The 20,547-nt window shown below is 44.0% G+C and overlaps 1 protein-coding gene across 1 annotated transcript in view; it reads right to left on the bottom strand.

The window, feature by feature from the left end:
• Selp (selectin P) overlaps positions 1-20,142 on the bottom strand; it is a 35,084-nt gene extending 14,942 nt beyond the window's left edge. The window contains exons 1-8 of the mRNA XM_013352497.1: positions 20,125-20,142; positions 17,671-17,754; positions 9,226-9,316; positions 6,851-7,237; positions 5,588-5,695; positions 4,931-5,116; positions 3,254-3,439; positions 1,077-1,262 (exon numbers count right to left, since the gene is read on the bottom strand). Coding sequence (XP_013207951.1) covers positions 1,077-1,262; positions 3,254-3,439; positions 4,931-5,116; positions 5,588-5,695; positions 6,851-7,237; positions 9,226-9,316; positions 17,671-17,754; positions 20,125-20,142 — 1,246 coding nt within the window. The remainder of the gene's footprint in view (positions 1-1,076; positions 1,263-3,253; positions 3,440-4,930; positions 5,117-5,587; positions 5,696-6,850; positions 7,238-9,225; positions 9,317-17,670; positions 17,755-20,124) is intronic.
• Positions 20,143-20,547: the final 405 nt, after the last annotated feature.

Here is a 20,547-nt window from a genome sequence, read left to right as displayed (position 1 = left end):
CCAGGGCTCTTTTCATGACCCCAAGCTGAATTCCAGGCACACTAACAGTAATTCCTCTTTCCCGCTCCCTTACCATTCTAAGGTAAGGTAAGGTAAGGTGATTAAATTGCTTTACATAATAGATATAGAAATAGACAAGACCAAATAGTACTTGATTTTTGGAGGTGGCTCATTGTCTTTAAGATCATGTTGGGATTCCTTTTCTAAAGCTGAATAGTATTCTAGAATACGTGAATACCAGATTTTGTTTATCCATCCCACTCACTGATGCTCACTTGCTTCCACAGTTTACTGTTTGAATAGTGCCACTGTGAACCTCAGTATACACAGATTCCTTCAAGTCCCATTTGCCAATCAGGGTATACACAGGCCCAGGGACTGACATAGCCTGATGAAGAGTACCAGTAAATGGTGACATAAGATGCTGTCACATAGTTCTGGATCTTGGTTTTGCACAGATACCCTTTGTAAAATGAGGCAGTCCCAGTGACCATTCTTTGACTTAGTCTTTATTTTAGAGCAAAACACTGAGAATATGAAATCCTAAAAGAGAGCCATTTTGTCAAATAGGGCCACAGACTTGGGATTTATAAGGTAACTGTTTCATTCTGTCTTTCTTTGTGTTTATAAAGTTGACAGCAGTGTTGGTGGCTTTAGAACACATTGACTCACAACTGTTGTTGACACAAGTAGGAAGAGCAGGTATTAGTGCCCCTTTTAGCAGAAGTAACAGAACTCAGGAAGACCCAAAGCCTGCTGACAAAAAATGATAGACTTGGACTAGCTGCCTGTTCGTTCCTCTTCCACCATCTCACATTGTTCCTTACACATCATTTCCTCGGTGCAGGTCTCCTCAGTCCTCTCCAAACATGTGAACCAAAGCTACTCTCACCTTGACTATGCTGTCATGAACATGGCGTAAAACTTGCCTTGCCCACCATTTGATCTCTGGGAGCAAACACGAAGAGTCCAGCCCATCTCAGGTTCTCTGTCAATGTCCAACAGACAAGAGAATGGTGGTGCTGAGTGCCCGTCGCACCTGAGAGGCACAGTGGAATGATTCAATGTCACATTACCTTCACAGACTGGAGCCGGGGCTGTCCACTGTCCCATGTCAGCACAGCGGATGACATCACTTCCCCTCAGCTCGAAGCCCTCCACACAAGTGAAAGTACAGCTGCTGTTGTATGCAGATGCCCCTGCGGATGGGGAGCAATCCATGTTTCCGTGGACGGGGCTCTCTGGAGGTTCGCACGTGATGGCTGAAGGGAGAATGCCAGATACGAGGTCTTTGGAGAGTCTATTAATAGAGGCCGCTGTTTTCCTGCCCAAATTACCTACATATTCAAAACCCTCAACTCTTTGTCCAAAAGGAAAACTAGCCTTTCTGAGTCCCTCTTTGGCTGGCTCCCTCTTCAGATCTCAGTTTTGACATTATTTTCTTTCAGAAGGCTTCCTTCCCAACCTAACTGAGGGGGAGGGATTCCTTGTGTGGTTCCTCAGACCTTGCCCTGCATTATTTATGCAGGATTGTCATTCTTCCCTCTTACCCCACAGTCTCCTTGATGCTGGGGTAGTGATTCAGAAATGCATCCTGGAGCCCTATACTCTCTTTGATAAATTCAAAGTGCTCACTCAATGTTTATCAGATTATAAAGAACAGATACGGGAAACGTAGGCTCAGGAGGAAGCAGATGGGATAGTGTAGCTACTGAGGATGCTCTGACCCAGTGCTGGATGATGATTCCAAGTGACCCGTATCCTAGAACACAGGATGTCATCCTCATCACATTGTTTGCCAAGGGAGTGCAGCTCAAAGTGAGTTCCTGCACACGGTTATACTCTGAATGACCCCAGTTCTCATAAGGACCAGTTTCCTCAAACCCTTCTGTGGAGACGGTATGCCTCTAGATATGTCTGCAGATCTGAGAACACAGAGACCACCCTTTCACCCTCACCTCTAGTTTTTACAGAACCAGAGCATGTAAGGGCAAAATGTCCTCTAGTGCTCTTCTACTGTATAATCAAGAAGAAATGGGAATCAGAAATGCCATATAATCTCCCTAAAGTCTATGTGTTGAGGTGTATGCCTGCCTGTGTGCGTGCAATGCCTGCCTGTGTGCGTGTGTGTGTGTGCGCGCAAGAGCATGCTCACATGTACACACATGTGCACATGACTGCCCATGTGTAGAGGCCACAGGTTGGTGTCAGGTGTCTGTCTATCACTCTCCACCTTATTTCTGAGATTCTTATTGAGCCTGGGGTCCGCTGCTGCAGCCAGATTGGCTGGTCAGCAAACCCAAGGGATCTTCTGATCTGTAAGTTCCCAGTCCAAATGCTGAGGTTATAGGCACATGTCACCACCCTTGGCTTTTGTGCTGATTCTGAGAAGCCAAATTCATGTATTCAGGCTTACAGCAAGTGCTTTACCCCTTGAACCGGTGCCTTAGCCCCTCCCAGAAGTCTCACAGCTCACTACTGGAGCTGGGCTTGTCATCCAGATCTGGGAGTTTACTAATCCAACCTTCAGTCTCCTAGTTTCCCTCCCTGTCTCTGCCCTATAAGCTGAAGGGATGAAGCGTCTGCACCACGGCTCTGTCTTCATGTATTATGTAATCACCTGGGTTTGCACCAGAGCTATTCTTTAATGCAGGTTCCTTCATTCCTTTGCAGAGTACATCTCCAGAGATTTTGAGCCAAGATGTCTCATTATCCCTTTGGCTACTGCTTTAACTTCTTCTCGAGTGTAGGATATTGCCCTGCAGAGTGCATATGCCAGTGGGGCAGGAAGGGGATGTGGTTGAAATAGGCAGAGGCTGAAGTGAGCAAGTGCCCAGGTCTCTCCTTTGTATTTTATCCTTGCCATTTCTTCTCTTTCCTCTCTTTTCTTTATTTTAATTTATGGTTTAGACAGAGTATTATTATGCAGCTCAAGCTTGCCTCCAACTCACTGTGCAATCCAGGTTAACATTTAATATACAGAAGCCCTACTGTCTGAGGCTCTCAAGTGCTGAGACTCCAGACATGTGACACCACATCCTGCTTACACATGTTACTTCACTGTGTGCCTTTCATATGCATAATTCTCACAATGCACCCAGCGATTCTTAGCCTCATTTCACAGATGAGAAATCTCCAAGCTCCCAAGTATGATCCTAGAGGAGGCTGTATTTGTCCTTAAGAGCTCTTAGTCATGCCTACCATGACATGACTCCATCTAGGTTATATCGAGAGCTGATAAAATTAATCTTACCTTCGCAGGTTGGCAATGGTCCAGTCCACTGGCCAGACCCAGTGCAATGGAGTGTGTCCGAACCCTTCACTTGATATCCAGGATGGCACTCAAATTTACAGCTGGAGCCATAGGCAAAGGCAGCAAGTGGGTGTATGCAGTCCATGTCTCCATGGACAGGGCTTTCCAGGCTCTGGCACTGCACAGCTTAACAGAAAAACCAAATGATAATGAGAAGAGAAAATACCCAGCATGGAGGGAAACCACAGCCCCAGAGAACAGTATAGATCTGCCTGTGGAAACACAGATGGAGCTGGGAAGATGTGGGGACCAGAATGCTCTAACCAACCTGACAAGGAGTATCAATCCTCAGAGTGACCTGAACGTCTGAACAGAGTCCTCCGAGCTTTGACCTTACCAGTCTTTATGCTTTGTGTGTTTCCAGTCTGATCCTGAAGGCCCATCCATTGATGTATTTGCCCTCTTGCATATGAAACACACGCACACTACCAATACCATTCTGAAATTACTTGTGGTATGAGTTGGGGAAAGAGTAGATTTTTCTATTTTCGTTATAGCAAAATCAGTCCTTTGTTTTCCCACAGACTGATACTGCTTTCCCATCCCAGATTTAAACCATCCAGCTCAGTAGCTGAAGGAAGGAAAATTAAAAATTGACAATTCAGAATGACTTCTCCACAAGATGACCAGCTTCATCTATGCCCCAGCTAAGATGGGGTGGAATGGATATTATATATCTCAATGACATTTGCTCTTACATTCTGGAACTGGAGCTTGTCCCACCCCTAGGTGCCCCATCGCTCCATCTTTGGCCAACTCAAGCGAGTCCTTCTTTGTACCAAAGCTCCAGCTTCACTACTGATGGGTGATCCTGTAGGCCAAATGCTGGCCACGCTTCCTCCTTCAGCACTGTTCAGGGCTGAGCACTAGGAGGCCAAGAGTGAGCACAGAAGCATGGCGTTCATGCTGGGATGAGTCCCCTCTGCGTTTTGGAAGCTCTGGGATTCTGTGGCATTCATACTTCCCAAAGTGGCGGGCAAGGTCATTCTTAGTTGGTTAAGTGGAGTTCAATGACTGTTCAGAGATCCAAAGAGTCATGTTTTTTGCTTAAGAAGCAATGATATACGCTCAATCCCAAGTTCTCATCATTGTTCAAAGTTCACTCTACAAGGAACAAAAGGGAAGGAGTTCCTTTCCAATGCTTTTGCCAACAAATAAAAATAAAATTAAGCTACCACCTCTATGTAGGTAGGAGATGCTCCACAAAAATGAAAATAGGGTTAACCTGATTGACTAATAATTGTGGTAACTAGAATTTCCAGCTAATTTAGATCCTTATTGTCTTCTCAAGTTTTTATTTTTTTAATTTTCATTTACTTTAAATATTTTATATGTATGGATATTTTGCCTGTACGTATGTTAATACACTACATGTTTGCTTGGTTCCTGCCGAGGCCAAAAGAACCCTTGGAACTGAGTTAAAGGTAGCTATCAGCCATCATGTGTATGATGGGAACTGAACCTGGATCCTCTGGAAGAGCAACCAGCACTCTTAACCACTGAGCCATCTTTTCAGTCCCGATTTTGCAAGTTCTTAAGGGAATACACACTGCCCGCCGATATAGCCCCCCAAACTCCAATTATTTAGTGAGGATGGAAAAAATAAGGTCTGCCTACCTTTACACTGCGGAGGTTTATTTGTCCAGATTCCAGAAGCCAAACATTCCAGCTTTCTGGGTCCATCCAATTCGTACCCTTCCACACAGCGGAAATCACACTGTGAGCTGAAAGCGAAGTCTCCCTGAGGGTGGCTGCAGTTCACGAGCGCATGTTGAGGAAGCTCAAACTTCCCACATGCTTGGACTGTGGGGGACAAAAATACTGATTTTTTTTTCTCATTGTAGACTTAAAAGCTCTGCTAGCCACAGTGAGTTGCAGATTTCTTTATTCTCCCTCCTTAGACTCCTAACCCAAGCCCTCATTCTTAACCAGGTTCCTTAGCGTTGCCAGCATCTTAGATAATAATCACCTTTCTGGACAGCTCAATTCACTCACTGTCTTTTTTATTTCAAAGAGGCAAAATTAAACATTAAGGCTCTCATTTTATCTTCCTGTCTTTGTATTTCTCTTTTATTCCTTGAAATATTATGAGTGAATGGTCTCTCCAAAAATAAAGTGATTTTTATCCCAGGTGTTTTGGGATAACTGTGTGGAGTTGGGCGGACAGACAGCAGAGGGGATTTCCCACTCGCCCTTATTGTCTAGAGAGGATGGAGCATCATCTCTCACCCAAGATCAGTTGCCAAAGCAACACCACCCAAGCGCCAGCCTCACCGTATTCGCACTCTGGCCCATAGAAGCCTGGGTAGCAGGAGCAGGTGTAGTTCCCGATGGTCTCAATACACTCCCCTTGCTTGTTGCAAGACATGTCCTGGCAGGAGGCTGCGTGGATACGAGAGGTCAGAATCACACAGCTGTGACTCCACCCTTTCGGGAGCCATGTAGAGGGCCACCCTACGCCCGGTGAAAGACATTGTCACAATAGGAGCAACAGAAGGGCCTGGTTGATAAAGGGCCTGAGGACTAAAAGTGACTAAAATTAAATAAACAAGTGACATAAACAGAACTACACAAAGTGATAGTGTGGTTGGCATTCAGTCCTAGTGGGTATTCGCTTCAAACTTCCTCTCAATCTGGACCTTCTTGTGCTAATGCATACTGGTACGGAAAAGTGCTAGAAGGCAGGGTTTGTTGTCCTAACTTCATCATAGGAGTATTGCAATGATCCTGTTGGATGACACATTTAGTATTTCCAAAGGATGGTGCAGCGATGTGTAGACACAGAGCTGCAAGTGCAGTCACAAACAGCTGTGTGGACAGAGGGACTCTTTCATGTCAAGGAAAATGCTTTCTAACAGAAAGTATTAATGCCCTGATGCTGACTTATACTCAAAGGTGGTTAGGAAACAGATTTGGGTCTCCAGGAAGGAGTGTAACAGAAACTCACAGAATAAATCTTCTTATAATAACATGTGCTGAGACCTGACAAACTTGCGGATGATTATTTCAGTAACCAAATTTAATGTCTCATTGCAAATATTCCTATCTATGTGTTGTCTCTCTTCTGGAGAGAACCTCATTGCCTCTTACAGTGAAAAATGTCAGTCAATGTCAGTATGTCTAGTATATTGGGTTGTTGTTAGGGATGGATCCTATCTAGGTTTTGGAAAAGCGTACCAATTAGCGATGTTGACTTTTGTCATCAGAAAAGACATAACAGCACTTTGTCAGTGATTTCCAATGCTTTTTCTATTTTGTAAAAATTCTTTGAAAGCCTTCTGGCCCTAAGAAAGTAACATTTCCTGAGCACAGTGTCTTCGGAAATAAGGAGGGTGGGCTGGGCAATACTAAAGTCCCTTCTAGCTTCAGATAGATGCTTTTCTATAATCTTGGTCCTATACTCTCCGAGGCACTCGGGAATGCCAGCAATTCTGCACTCTGTTTGTATCCCCATGTCACTGACTCAGGCGATTCCATCCCTCGACCAGGAAAGACTTATTTTTCCGGGACGATAGCACGCGCCCAGGGAGGCCTCACCTGTGTAGCACAGGGCCCGCTTGCGTTTGGAGCAGGGCTCATCATTCCACTTGCCAGGGGCCGAGTTACTCTTGATGTAGATCTCCACGCAGTCCTGGTTGTTCCTCTTGTTGTTGGGCTCGTTGTCGGCCCAGTTCTCAGCCTCCTTCGTGAGAGTCTTATTGGTTCCCACCCAGGTCCACTTATTATTGATCTTTCGGATCCCAATCCAGTAGTAAGAGCTGAAGTATGGGATGACGTCATTGAGGTGCGCGATTTCATTCTTGTTCTGGATGGCCACTAAGTCTGTGAAGTGCCTCTGGCAGAATGCCCGAGAGTAATTCCACGGGTACGCTTTTATGCTGTAGTTATAGGTCCACGCTGCCACTTCCTTCTGATTTACAAACTCTGGGGGGATGGGGTGGGAAATAAACATTCGTTAGTATTACTCACTGGATGGAGCCTGATTCTAAGCTTATTTCTGAGAGTAAGATGAATGTCACCAGGAGAAAGATGCCAAGAACAAGGCTGTTCTCTGCCTGGTGTTATTTAAGGGAAAAGGAGTGTTCTGTTTTCCACTTAAAAGTGGAAAATATGAGGTCAGAAAGGAAAGCACCATCTTCTAAAAGATTTTGGATGTTTAAAGATTGGTGATCCCAAGATAGCAGAGACAGGGGGGAGCTTAGCGCTCAGCCAGTCTACTCTTGCTTCATCAGTTAAGGAGACAGGTAAATGGCTTGTCCAAGCTCACATTAGGCAGCACATGAATGTGTGATGGAAATGAGAAGCCTTGTGATCTGGAGCCTCCCACTGCTCAGTCTCGGTGCCCACCATGCTTACTTTCTTCCTTACAGAACACTTGTTTTGTTTTGTTGAGTCAGGATCTTATAGCATAGCTCAGGCTGGCCTGGAACTCCGCCTCAGCCTCCCAAGTACTGGGATCACAAGCATGCACCACCATGCCTGGCTACTCCTTTGCCTTCCCTTGTAGCTGTCCTACTATGTTGGCTAAGCTCCCCTTCTTTCCTAGTAAATTTCCCTCTTCTGTTTCCCTTGGTAGATTCAGGTACACTTCACCCTTCTTCCTCCAGGCTCCCACTTCTCTTCTAGCCCCATGTTGTAAGACCTGTTTCTGTGATGTGACCCATACCCATCAATGTGAGTCTGGTTGGTTGTGGGCCCCTTTTAGCCCCAGATTCTCATCATGAATCACAGTGGTCGACCCTTACTGATAATGCAGTAAGTAGATGCCCGCTGAATTTGTGAACTGCTGTAGGGCTAGGCTTGGCAACATCTCCCTTCTTGCAGCCACACACTTTACTTCTCTTAGCTGTTTCTCCCTGATAAATTACCTCTTCCAAATCTACTTACTCATGCATTAAAACGGACCCTTCTTTGTAAGTGCTTGTGATATAAAAACAAAATAAACTATGTCCCCTTTGATACAGAGATTGTTATTGGAGCCCGTGGGAACTCATGGGGCAGAAGAGGCCAGTTCCCCAGAAGAGGTGGACAATGCCAGCAATCAGACCTGGAAACGACTCCCTTCCTGTTTATAAAATTCTGTTTCTATTTGACCCATGAGATTCGCCATATTTCAACTTTCTTCACTAGCGCCTCGGTGGTGGTGTTTTGCCTGTAGGCTTTACTCTGGAGGCAGGCAAGCATGGTGGTACACACTTGTAACCTCAACCTTCCTTACAGAACTGGGAGGCTGAGGCAGAGGGATCACAAGCTTGAGGCCAACCTGGTTTACATAGTAAGAGAGGAGATTTATTTTGGCGCAGCTAGGATTACACTGTTGATTCCAGCAACTAAAGGCAGTGATTAATGTACTAATATTATATACTAAAATGTTTACTTTGACTTTGAAGAAATTCACTGTTATTTTTTTTAAAAAAGACTTATTTTTGTTTGTGTGTTTGTGTGTGTGTGTGTGTGTGTGTGTGTGTGTGTGCTCATGCGGGTTTGTGTGTACCACTTGTGTATAGGCGCTGTCTGAGTCAGGAGAATGTCAGGTCCCCAGGAACTGGGTTACAGGAAGCTGTAAGCCACTTGACATGGGTGCTGGAAACTAAAGCTGGGTCCTCTGGAAAACAGCAGGTGACCTTAACTGTTGAGTCATCTTTCCACCCCCAAAATTATGTTTAAAGAAACTGAAATAATGCTGTGAGTCACTGAATATTGTGGCCTGTGCCTGTCCTGTCTAGGTGATGCTGATCCATCCAGCAACCCTGTGGTTCAGTGTGATAATGTCTGCTGTGTATTTCTTTCAGGCCCCTGGGTGTGAATGGTTTCCCATGCCTCACAGCAGGCTACCATCCCAAACTACTCCCATTTGACCCTGGGATCACTCCTAAATACTCAGGTCAGGTGAAGGTTCACCTAGTATTTACCAGAGATCAAAGCAATGAACCAGATAAGCTGAGCAGCTCCGAGGACTGCACTCTGGAGTCTTGGCTTCCAGGAAGCTTTTAGGCAGCTGGCCTGAAACAAAACAGAAAACTTTTAGTATCTACAAACAACCAATGAGACTGTAGAAATTCGGCTGAGAATCATTGGGATAATTCTTATCTCCAGCAGGAAGGTGTGTGGACCTTCCCCTTCCTTCTACTTTTTCAACACTCTCCCGACCCACCATAACGAGGCTGTGAAGGGCATATCAAATCTATTGGCCTTTAGAGATGACTTCAGACAGGTAAGTTCTAGAAATGCTCATCTTGTCCAAGTTATTATTACACACAGCAATACTGAACTTGTAGCATCTAAATGGTATCTTACAAATGAAAATTGCCGACTTAGACTCAGAAGCTGTCTACTTGACATTTTTACATTCATAACCCCCCTAAGATGTCAAACTCACAGTGCATTGCCTTTGAGGATGTGGAGTATGAGGCGTGTCCAAGCTGAGCAGGGTACCAATATGCCTCCAGAGCCGCTCTAATGTTATGACCAACGTGAACACAATGGTTTTGTATTTAAACCCAGGGTTTCTACTCCTTCAGAGAAATAGCTAACTAAAATGACTGTAGAGAAATTCTGAATTGCCCAGACTGTACTGCTACCATACACAGTACTGGATGCAGGACACAGGGAGAGATATGTCTGAGGGGGCAGATGGCCTGCTGGCCACAGGCTCCAGATACCAAGACATGCATAGCTCAGACCAAAGCAAGTCTCCCAGACAGTGGTGGGTGACTTGGCCAGCTTGGCACTGTCTACCCTGGAGTTTCTGAATTCTGGCTTTTATGGGTAGGCAGAGTGTCCTCACAAGCCAGCACACTAGTCAAGTGACCTCTGCATAGTCGTCTCTCCAGTGCCAACATTGGCACTAGATTCATCACAGCTTAATTGTGTTCTCAAAATAATTGCCATGTAGGTGACATTTTTAAAAAATTGACTTTCAGAGACTTACGGTTCCAGATAATTAAAGATACTTTAGTTTTTATTTATTATATTTTCTATAAATAAGCAGGAAAGACATTGTGTTTAAAATTTAATTAGCTTAGGATTCTGTAGAGAAGTAAAATGGGGATCAGTAGTTAAGGAGACAAAGAGAATAGTATTAATGTCCGTGTTATCTCATGTTTCTTAGAGTTTGTATCATTCCAGCATTTAATACCTTTGTTGAACTTTAAGATAGAATACAACAGCTTTTTAAAGAGCTATATTTATAATATGCTGGAAATATAAACTTAATTTCAAAATTTATGAAGAAAATCTTTAACGCTCCACTTTAAAAGGAGGGGAGGTGACACAGTTTTCCGAAACTTTGGAGATAACGAAAGAAAAGCTCTTACTGATGAACATAGCAATGTAACCTGATGCAGGGACCCAGTACTGGCTTTGACCCTTGGCTGGGTTCCACCCTGAGGAACACGAAAGTTTTAAATCCATTGCATTTCCACCTTGGCCCCTGTGACTTGTCCCACTAATGGTATGTCTAGGCATTTTAGATGCTGGGGTCTGCCTAAAGGAGGCATGAGAAGAGTGAGCTGATGTGGCTTCTAATTTTGTTTTTTAAAAAAATCACTGTGCCCAAATCTACTTATTGTTTTCTGTATTAACTTTGTTCAACTTTTAAATAAGCTTTTGTTTAAATACAACCCTCAAAAGAGGTACTCCCCATTCTGAGTTGTCCGTTTATTTGTACAAAATTTAAAACAAGATTTTATTTAAATTTCCCCAACTATTTTACCAGTTGTGTGTGTGTGTAAACGTCTCTCTGTGTGTGTATGTGTGTGTGTGTGTGTGTGTGTGTGTGTGTGTGTGTGTGTGAGAGAGAGAGAGAGAGAGAGAGAGAGAGAGAGAGAGAGAGAGAGAGAGAAGAGAGTGGTTTGAGGAAACGTAAGGTATTAGAAAATTGTGATGCTCCGATGAAGTCCTGACATCATAAAAGGAGGACACAAACGTCTGTGCACCCTGTTTCATCTTGACACTTTTGTTCTTCAAGATCATCAAATGCCAGGACTCATCTTCCTGAGCTATTTCAGTCCCACAGGAGATGCAAGGGTCCCTGTCAAGTCAATTCTGCATTTCCCTGCCATTCCACAATAGGTGTTCTGGTCTACTAAGGGACGATCACCACATCCCATCACTGAGTATAAGTGATTTTTCCCAAGTTGGCTAGCTAAGTGCACAGTAGGTCAACATATTAATTCTTAGTCTTACAAAGCTCATGAACCGTGGAAATGGTGAAGAAAATGTTTATCTGTATCAATTAGACTCCTAAAAGGCTCATGAATCCAGTAATTCATTTGTGCTAATTCTCATGTAGTTGAAGTTAACTTTAAACTTGCCATGTAGCCAGTTCCTCAGCCTCCTGCCTCCATCTCCCATGTGCTGGGATTAAGCCACCATGATCAGGTGAACCTCCTCACTCTGATCATACTTAATGAACCCCCAAATCAAACCCCTGTGTCAATAGTAAGGTTGCCTGTTGACTTAGTGGTAGCTGACAGGACTTTTTGTGTGGGTATGAAGCGTGGTAGTATTTGAAAGCTTTACTTCGTAATTAGTTTTCCTCGGAAATGTCTTTTTGGGTGGTGGCAGCCTTTTATACCTGCTCTTACTCTACAGGACAGCTTTAGGGAGCAAAGGGACCTAGGACTCTGAAGAGCTAAGGACCCTGTGTATCTGACCAACCAAGAAGTGTTGTAACAAGAGAAAATGCCTCTCTAGGTGAAGCAGCCATGTGTTCTGCTAATCTTTAAGGCTGTCTGGCAGACTGCTTCAAACTGTAAGTGTCTGAAAAGAGTCTGAGCCTGACTGGGTCATTAGAATAACATCCTGTGACTGCCCAAGCCTTGTGTAAGCACCCTGGTTATCGGCAGTGCGAGTCAAGGAGGGAGCAGAAAGTGTGAGAATCTTGGCCTCTTAGCCTCCCGTTTGTATGAAGAGGGACCAACACACAGGGGCCCATGGCCACAGAGAGGAGATCACAGTGCAGCAGTTCAGAAGCAGAGGTGGTACCCCTTTTCGACCTTTGTCTGCCCGTCCATATCCTCTTGGCTCTCTCTGCTTCCTCTGCAGCTGCTAGTTTGCAACTCCCCTGCCTCCTCTTTGTTTTCCAGCCCACAGCTTCCACCTTCTTATCAAACTGCTCTCTTGAACTTTATCGTGAACTTGCACATCACCCAACTAAATGGCAGCTTTCTGCCTCTATCTTACTTGAACTCTGTGCACCAGCATTTGCTGTAGGCAATTCATTTTGCTTAATGTGATGTTTCTCTAACGTCTTAAGAACTTTTTCTGAGTGTTCCTTTGGATCTGCCCCAACTTTCTGTCCTTAGCGCGTTCCTGCTTCCATGATTATTCTATTCCTCTTTTCTAGGCCTTATGGTTGTCTATTTGTAAAAGTCCCCAAATCAGCATCTCCATTTCTGGTTCGTTCTAGAGCATAAGGCTCCCAACATGAATACTGAGCAGACACAAGACCATGCAGGTTGTCAGGTCCCAAAGAAACTATGGCAACATTGGAAACAGCTGGCTAACTGGGATGCCTATAAGCATATCCATGGGTCATCTCAGCTCTTCACACCACGTGGAAATGTGATAATTAGTAAATAAATGATAACCATAATCTGATACCTCTGATACAATATGCTATACTAGAGACTGTCTGAGTAAAAAAAAATTACAGATCTGAAAAACAATATTCTTGCCATTTACTCCACTCACTAAAGAAATAGATTTATTGAGTGACATGTCTAGGAAGCCAATGTGCAACATGACCACTGTAGGTAATAAAAATATACTACCTATATATTCCTGTTAAATATGATTTAGCTATTCTTTCCATAAAAACAAAATTAAAAATAAGCAATGAAAACCACTTGGCTACCTGTATGTATCCTGTTACAGTATACTGTATATTTAAATATCCACAATAAAGCATATTTTTAAAAAATGAATGATGGGTTTATAGATATACAAATGAATGATGAAATCTGAAATAAACAAAATGAACCAATATAAATAAAATAATAATGGTAAGAAAGCAACTGGAAATAGGGCAGAGGTCTGCTAAATAAGGCAACCTCCAAAAAGCACACCCCCACCCCGACACTTTCCCTCACTCTACTTGATGTGAGAGAAATATAAGCAGGATGGCTCTCTTTCCTACGGACTCTCTAAACTCCACACAGACAAGATGTAGGAATGAGGGGAGGGGATGTGGGGAGCTGGAGGGATGTTCCAAAGGTGGTGTGCCTCAGGAAGCCTAGAGAACATGACATAGCAACCACTCTTTAAAAGAAAATTAAGTTTCAACGTAATGTTCTGGTGCGGTCTGACTCTGAAGGGCTCTGGCACACAACCAATGCAGGTTCTTATATCCAGCAGTAGCATTGACCCGAGCTCCTCTGCCTACATCTCCATGGCAACCTGAACTCCTCCACCAGGTAGGAGCAGGGAGGGAGGACCAACAATCTTTCCCTTGTCTGAACCCTTTTACAGCAACCTGTTGAGGAAGCCTAATGACTTTACCTTGTGGCAAGAATCCTGGACACTCGCCAAATTGTCGCTTGGATTGTCACAGACTGGCTGGCATGCCATTGTTTCTTTTCTGGGCCTCAGCAATCAGCTTCTAATTGGCCTCATTTCTCAAGGTTAACTACTGCTAATTCTTTCTCTAAAATGCAATCAAAATGATTATCTTTCTGTTTTCTTTCTCTCTTCTCCTTTTTTTTTTTTTTTTTGTGGTGCTGGGATCAAACACAGAACCTCATGAATGCTGTGAAAGTACTCTGCTATTGAGGGATATCCCCAGCCCAGAATGACATTTCTAACATAATTTGTTATATTGCTTTACTACTTAAAAACCAATGATTCCTTGTCTCTAAGCCACACATTCAAATTCTTCAAAATATACAAAGAAGACCCTTAAAAATATGGGCCCTTACTTTCCATAATGTATTATATGTTCCCTGTGTTTTTATGCCAAGAGTACCTATGTGTATCAGCCCAGTTCCCCTTAATTTTCCCCTTAGAGTAGTCTGGCTATCCAGACCACTTTTTCCTCCACACCAAACAACCACTCTCTTGTCGCTATCTGGGGGTTATTTTTCCATTAATTATTCCAACAACAACTAAGTCCCTAAAACACCTCAGGCACATTTCCAGGGAAAAGAGTTAAAATCATAAAAGTGGACTCAGTATCTGTCCTCAGAATGAACACATGTGGTTGCACTAAGCAAAATGAAGATGTACAGAAATAGAAGTCAGGCAAGACTTAAAGTAGGGTTATGTGACAGAGGGACTGGGGAGCTGTCAGCCGAGGACCTCAAGGCAGTCCTCTTCAGGAAGGTGCTATTTAATCCAACAGCAAAGTGATCAGAGAAAGCTGTCAAGTGGGCAGCAGGAAGAACATGAAAGCCTTGAACACAGGATCAAGCATAAGGTCAAACAACACAAAGAAAGGAACGTGGCTGGAACGGATGGGGTAGAGGGCAAACAAACGTGGCAGGAAAGTAGTTAAAAGATGATGCCAGGCTCTTGGAGCCAAAGCACAGGATGACCTCTTATTCTAAGCACAGAAAGAAGCCAGGGGGCAACTTTAAAAGAACTATGCTGTGCTCTGGCTAATGTTGAAAACTGGGACTCTGGAGAGTAACTGAAAAGGTAGTTTGGAGACAGGTCTTGTATTGGATGCTAATCAGAAAGGGAGCCATCTTCAGGGTTCTGAATTGAGAAGCCCCATGAAAAAAATGCACCTGACAAGGCTGTTGTTGTTAAGTAGGAACGTAAAGACTGAGACACAAAAAGCAGAGGCCATTACCATGGTCCTGATTGAAGTTAAAGAGGAACTGATGGTCTGCAGTCAATGGAAACAGAGACGGGAAGGAAGAGAAGAGATTCACCAGGGACGAAGAGCCATATGACCTCAGAGTGGCAAAGCCCAGGTATCACGAGGCATGGCAACAGTTCCGGCCTAAGTGCCCTTGACTTTCTGATTGGAGGTGGTGGAATGTCAATGTCCCAGCAGCGCCCCCCCCCCCCCCCCCCGGAAAATAACACTAGAAAAGAGCTCGTCTCTAAGTTCAACAGATTTCAAATAGAAATAAGACAAATCCCTTATCTGGCCACTCAGAACCAAAGCCTGTATTTAAATTAGACTAGGCAGAGTTATGGTATAAAACAAAACACCAGCATTAAAATAAAGCACATAGTTGATTTTCAAGAAGACCATGGGTCCTTAGCTGAGCTACATCCCTAAAAACATGAAGGATTTCCTCTGCATTTGATGCTGCCTTGCTCTTCCAGCAGAAGCATCAGACACCTGGAAGGCAATATAGTGACTCTCAGTATATAATCAGCCTGCCCAGGACCTTGTTCAGTACTGTCTATTAGATGAAAGTCAAGATCTCTTTGGTGATCTGACCAATGGTCTTCTATGCACAGAGCTCTAAAGATGCATACTCGAAGAGTTCATTACCAGCCTAAAACACTATGGAACAGAAATGATAGAAGGAGCAGTAGAAACTGGAAGAAGCTGGAGGCTGAAGTGGTTAAAGAGTTCACAGGAAGTGATCCTGAGCTGCTCCTTGGCCTGCTGAAGCCTTGTCAGACCTCAGGGTGACTTAATCCCTAAGCAGGAGCAGCTCCATGCGAGCTGATTGAAAACCATCCCACGAGATACAACTTAACTTGATTCTCTCGGGTCCTCATTGAAGCCACTGTCTAAACATGAAGCAGATTTCTTACAGACAGACTGAGGTTTCTGAATCCTAAGAGACAAATGCCCTTGGAGAGGAAGACATCTAAGGAGTGCTGTGACCAGTCCCGGGGCTCGTCCTTAGCACTTCAGTGCAGGCTTCCAGTCTGCTTTCAAGGTGAGAGCTGAGGAGCACCTGAGCATAACGCATAGCGGGGAAAGTCCCAAGGGTCTTCTGCAACCTGCCTGGAAGTCCAGGAACCTCCTACTGATGTCTGTAAAGGTCAGCTTGTGTGGATATTTGTCTTTTCATCCAGGCAAAGAAATTGTAGCTTCCATCAGAATCCTGAACAATGCCATGATCTAATGTTTTTATGTATTTGGAATAGAAGAGGATGCCAAAAAGAATAGAAGGAAGAGATGGATGGTTCATTCACTTGCGTCAACTGATTCAGAAGAATGGCATGCAAAAATACACCAGTAATCCCAATCCCAACTTATGTCATTGTCATTAAATAGTGCCGGCTCAAATGTCACCATCCTCATATCTCTATTTTTCTCCACACACACACACACACACACACACACACACAGGGGGGTTTGCAAAGGTGTGTTGAGGGGAAGTAGGGAGGAGGAAACATCCCATGCAAGCATGGCTTTCTTCAGGAGTGCTACAGAAAGATGCCCAAAAGAGAACACATGCCTGCTCCCTCATTAGGTACAGACTAGAAGATTTCAAATTCCGAGACTATGTGTGATACCCCTAGTATATTGGAATGCACATGGAAGTACCCCAACTATGCATATTTTATCCAGAGTCATTATACTGAGTTCAAAATATCTGGTTGCCTTTGTATCTTCCCTCAGTCCCAACCTCAGTATACCTCCAGAGTTTTCTCCTTCACTTAAATGGTAGCTAGAGATATAAATGCCCTTCGGTGCAATCTTATTTCTTTTCTGCTATGATATTGAATAATATATGTAGATTATTATTATTACATCCCATTCGTTGATGAGGAGACTGAATTAGTAACACTAAAGATAGAAATTTAGATCAGAACCCCATGGATATTTATGGAGTAGTCCCAGAGAACTCCTGAGACTTAGAGAAAGTGTTAAGAAGGCTGAGAATATGAGTAAGAAGCTATTCAATTGTAGATGCCCCAATGCGCTTTCTCAGCCTTCCATTTATCCCAGAGACACCCGCAGACTTAGCAAAGAGGTGACAATCTTTCTTCTCATGGAGAGTGTGTGCAGCCAGTGAATGCGATCTAGAAGGCAGCATCATCGAGTCTTGACAGGCATGTAGCCACTGGTTAAATGCCTGCCCTCTGTAAGCCACAACAGTTCTAGCTGTAAACTAGAAATCATCCAAACTTACTAAGATGTTGGGAGAATCCAAATGAACAGCAGGCTTTTAAAGATGCTTTCAAGCCAGGCATGGTGATGTGAACCTACGATCTTACCTATCTAGGAAGCTGAGACAGGAGGAGAGAGTTTAACAAGCCAAGGTAATAAATAAGACCTCATTTCAAAAAGAGAGAAAAAAAGCCTTCAAGCTCTAACCGGCTATTCAACATAAAGTGCCATGGCTATTGTTGTTCCTTACTTTGTGAAACTTTCCTCGGTCCTTCAGCCAGAAACCGCTTTAACTCCTCTACTTCCCACACAGAGAAAATGAACTTACCATCTCCTCCACGACTCCACTGGCTTTCTCCCTTCTGGCCACGCCACGCTTCTTATACTTTTGCTGCTTCCCCTTGGTGTCAGGCTGCCTCGGAAAAACAACTTCCTATTCGCTTTTGAGAAATTTATCACGGCCTTTCCCCTAAAGTTAGAATGTTGATACTGCAGGATCAGAGTTGGCAGCTTGGAAGAAGCGGTTGCCAAGGGAGCAGCGGGTCACTTCTTCCACGGGGGACCGTCTGGAGACAGGCGCAGGTGTGAATCATGCCTGGACATCCCAGGCTGAGCAAAGCAGGAAGAGTCCCTGTGCCCTGAGAGGTCAGATTTACTTTGATTATCATACAAGTTCCAATCTAAGGTCATAGGTTTGGAAGACTGGCTTTGTACTAATGACAAATTCCCAGGGTAAATTCCAGTTAGTGGGAGATGCCCGAGAATGGTATGCTTCCAGGAGCCTGCTGAAGGAACAGAGCAGAAAATAGAAACAAAAAGCTAAGGGTGTGGAAAAGGGAAAACCCAGTGAGAGTTTCTGACACTTGAGGAATATTGTCGGAAACAGTTTTAAAGCGACTTATGGAACAGGCACGGGCCCAAGTGTAGTGGCACATGCCTATAATCCCAGAACTTGGGAGCAGGAAGAGGATTCAGAGTTCTGGGCCAGACTGGGCTCGAGAACCTAACCCTGTCTCCATAGAAAAGGGAAAGTTTGTATTTCTCTTCTCATGGAGACTGTGGTATGTGGGACTAAACATTCTGTTGTGCAATGGTTAGGGTTTGGGCAGGATGTTTAAACGTCTTGAGGCCTATTCCTATACTCCTACCCCATTTGTAGCCATCTACTGGGCAAGTCACTAAATTAATGAGTTTCTCTACACTATTTTCTCAACTGTGAATCTGAATGATAGTAGTGGATCCTCCCTCCCCGGGTTTTGTGAAATTACATGAATTGATACAAGAAGAGGGATGAAAATAATAGCAGACACACTGAAGGTGTTCCCCAAATGTCGCTAATCATGGCCACTTACCAGATGAGTGGCAAGACCAAAAACCAAGTGTTTTACATCAAATTGGAGAGAAAATTCACAATTTATCCTTCTCAACTTCTAGTTAATAGTTTTAACCATTATTTTCGTTTACTCTTTTTAGGATTGTTACGGTTCCTTCACAGACATCGCATGGATAGGTTCAGAACTGGGGATGATAGGAACTGGAAGAAAGTCAAAAGGCAAAGGTGGATAAAGTAGTGTGTGGACCTGCTTTCATGACTTGGGGTTTGGACCAAGGCAAAGAGCTTTAGAACACAGGTCAGATAGAAAAGCTGTTTACAGAGGTAGTCATGGAGAATGGCCACAGAGGAGTAAGGGAAACTGAGTGAGAAAAGATAGGTGAACTCAGAGGTTGCATGAAACGGGGGTTTAGAGACCACACCCAGACTGCCTGACTCCACCGATTCTCAGCTGTATGAGGTGATTAAGTTACTCACTGCTCCTTGGCTCATTCTTCTCAGTCGTATAAATAAACAAGGGTAACAGTCACCAAGCATGGGGACTTCGGGGCAATTATGTAAACTCAGTGCTTGGGATAAGACCATGCGTGGTGTTAAGTGTGTTGTCGGTGCCGGTGCACAAAACACTCACTTCAATCTCCCTCCAGTCTTACTGTTTATTCTTTGGCCTCTCTGTTTGACATTGCTCCATTAAAAAAAAAAAAAAAGACTCTCACACAGGGCTGAGGGAGGATGCTATGGATAATGAGAGATTCCTACTGAGAATGTGCCTTTAAGTTAGATAAAATTAAACTGTAGTATTAGAATTGCAGAGAGATTTCCTAGAGAGGTGATGTCAGCAGGATGGTGGAGTAAGTAGAAAGTTCTTGACTCTGTGTACCCTGACATCCTCACATCCCATAATATAGACAGCTATCCATAAATCAAAACAGCTCTGGGAGAGCACAAAGGTTCATGGAAAAATATTCAGTACCACTGTGGAACAAAACACCAGAGGTTACACACACAGAGAAAATGACTGGCAAGTCAACATATAGTTGATGCCTGGGAACACCTGGAAATAAGAAGAAAGGCAGAGGTGATCATTATCAGCCACGGAGACCCCCCCAGTACCCCTTGGTGGCCCCATTGTCTGTAGAAGACATTCGCATTGTTTTCCATGAAGGTAATTTACCACGATTCCTACCGCAAATTCCTCGAAAAGAAGACACAGCTTCCAAGGAGCAACTTGGAAGCTCCTTGGTCCTGGGGCTGGAGCCAAGGCCACCACTTCTCAAAAGGCCGTGTGTCACCTAAACCTCTCTGCAAGTGTCCTCAACGCAGACTCTGCTGCTGTGATTGGACGGCGGTTTTTCTGTTTTCTTTCCTCCATTTGTTCATTTTGTTTTGTTTTGTTTTGTTTCTTCATTTCAGATGCCAGACTCATCACCATTGTGATCTAATTCTCACCGTGAGGTGTCTGCGCATGGTCTCTTTTCAAGATATCAGCTAAACAATGACAGAGATAGCTGGTGCCCCCATACCTGGAGCCACTGTGCCTTTCTACAAACCCAAGCTCTGAACCTAGCTCTGAGGCAGGACTTTGTGTCCCCAGGACTCAGACTTTAACCATCACTATAGACAGATATTCTATCCCCAGAACTCTGTAGATAGACCTCTGTAAGAGCCAATGTTTTAGACACTAATGTTGCCACCGAAGGAGTTGGCCCATGGCCTAGATCCCAGAACAGCTATAGAAAAGAACATGTCCCTGATCTAGACCCCAGCTCTGAGGTTGTTCCTCTTGCACCCATACTCCCAATCATCGCAGTGTCAAGGTTATTCTGTCTCTATTCATGCTTTAGTGACCAGCTCAGCTGCCGAGGGCATCTA

This window comes from Microtus ochrogaster, assembly GCF_000317375.1.
Source record: "Microtus ochrogaster isolate Prairie Vole_2 chromosome 6 unlocalized genomic scaffold, MicOch1.0 chr6_random_2, whole genome shotgun sequence".
NCBI lineage: Eukaryota > Metazoa > Chordata > Mammalia > Rodentia > Cricetidae > Microtus > Microtus ochrogaster.
This window is presented reverse-complemented; position numbering and strand designations above follow the sequence as displayed.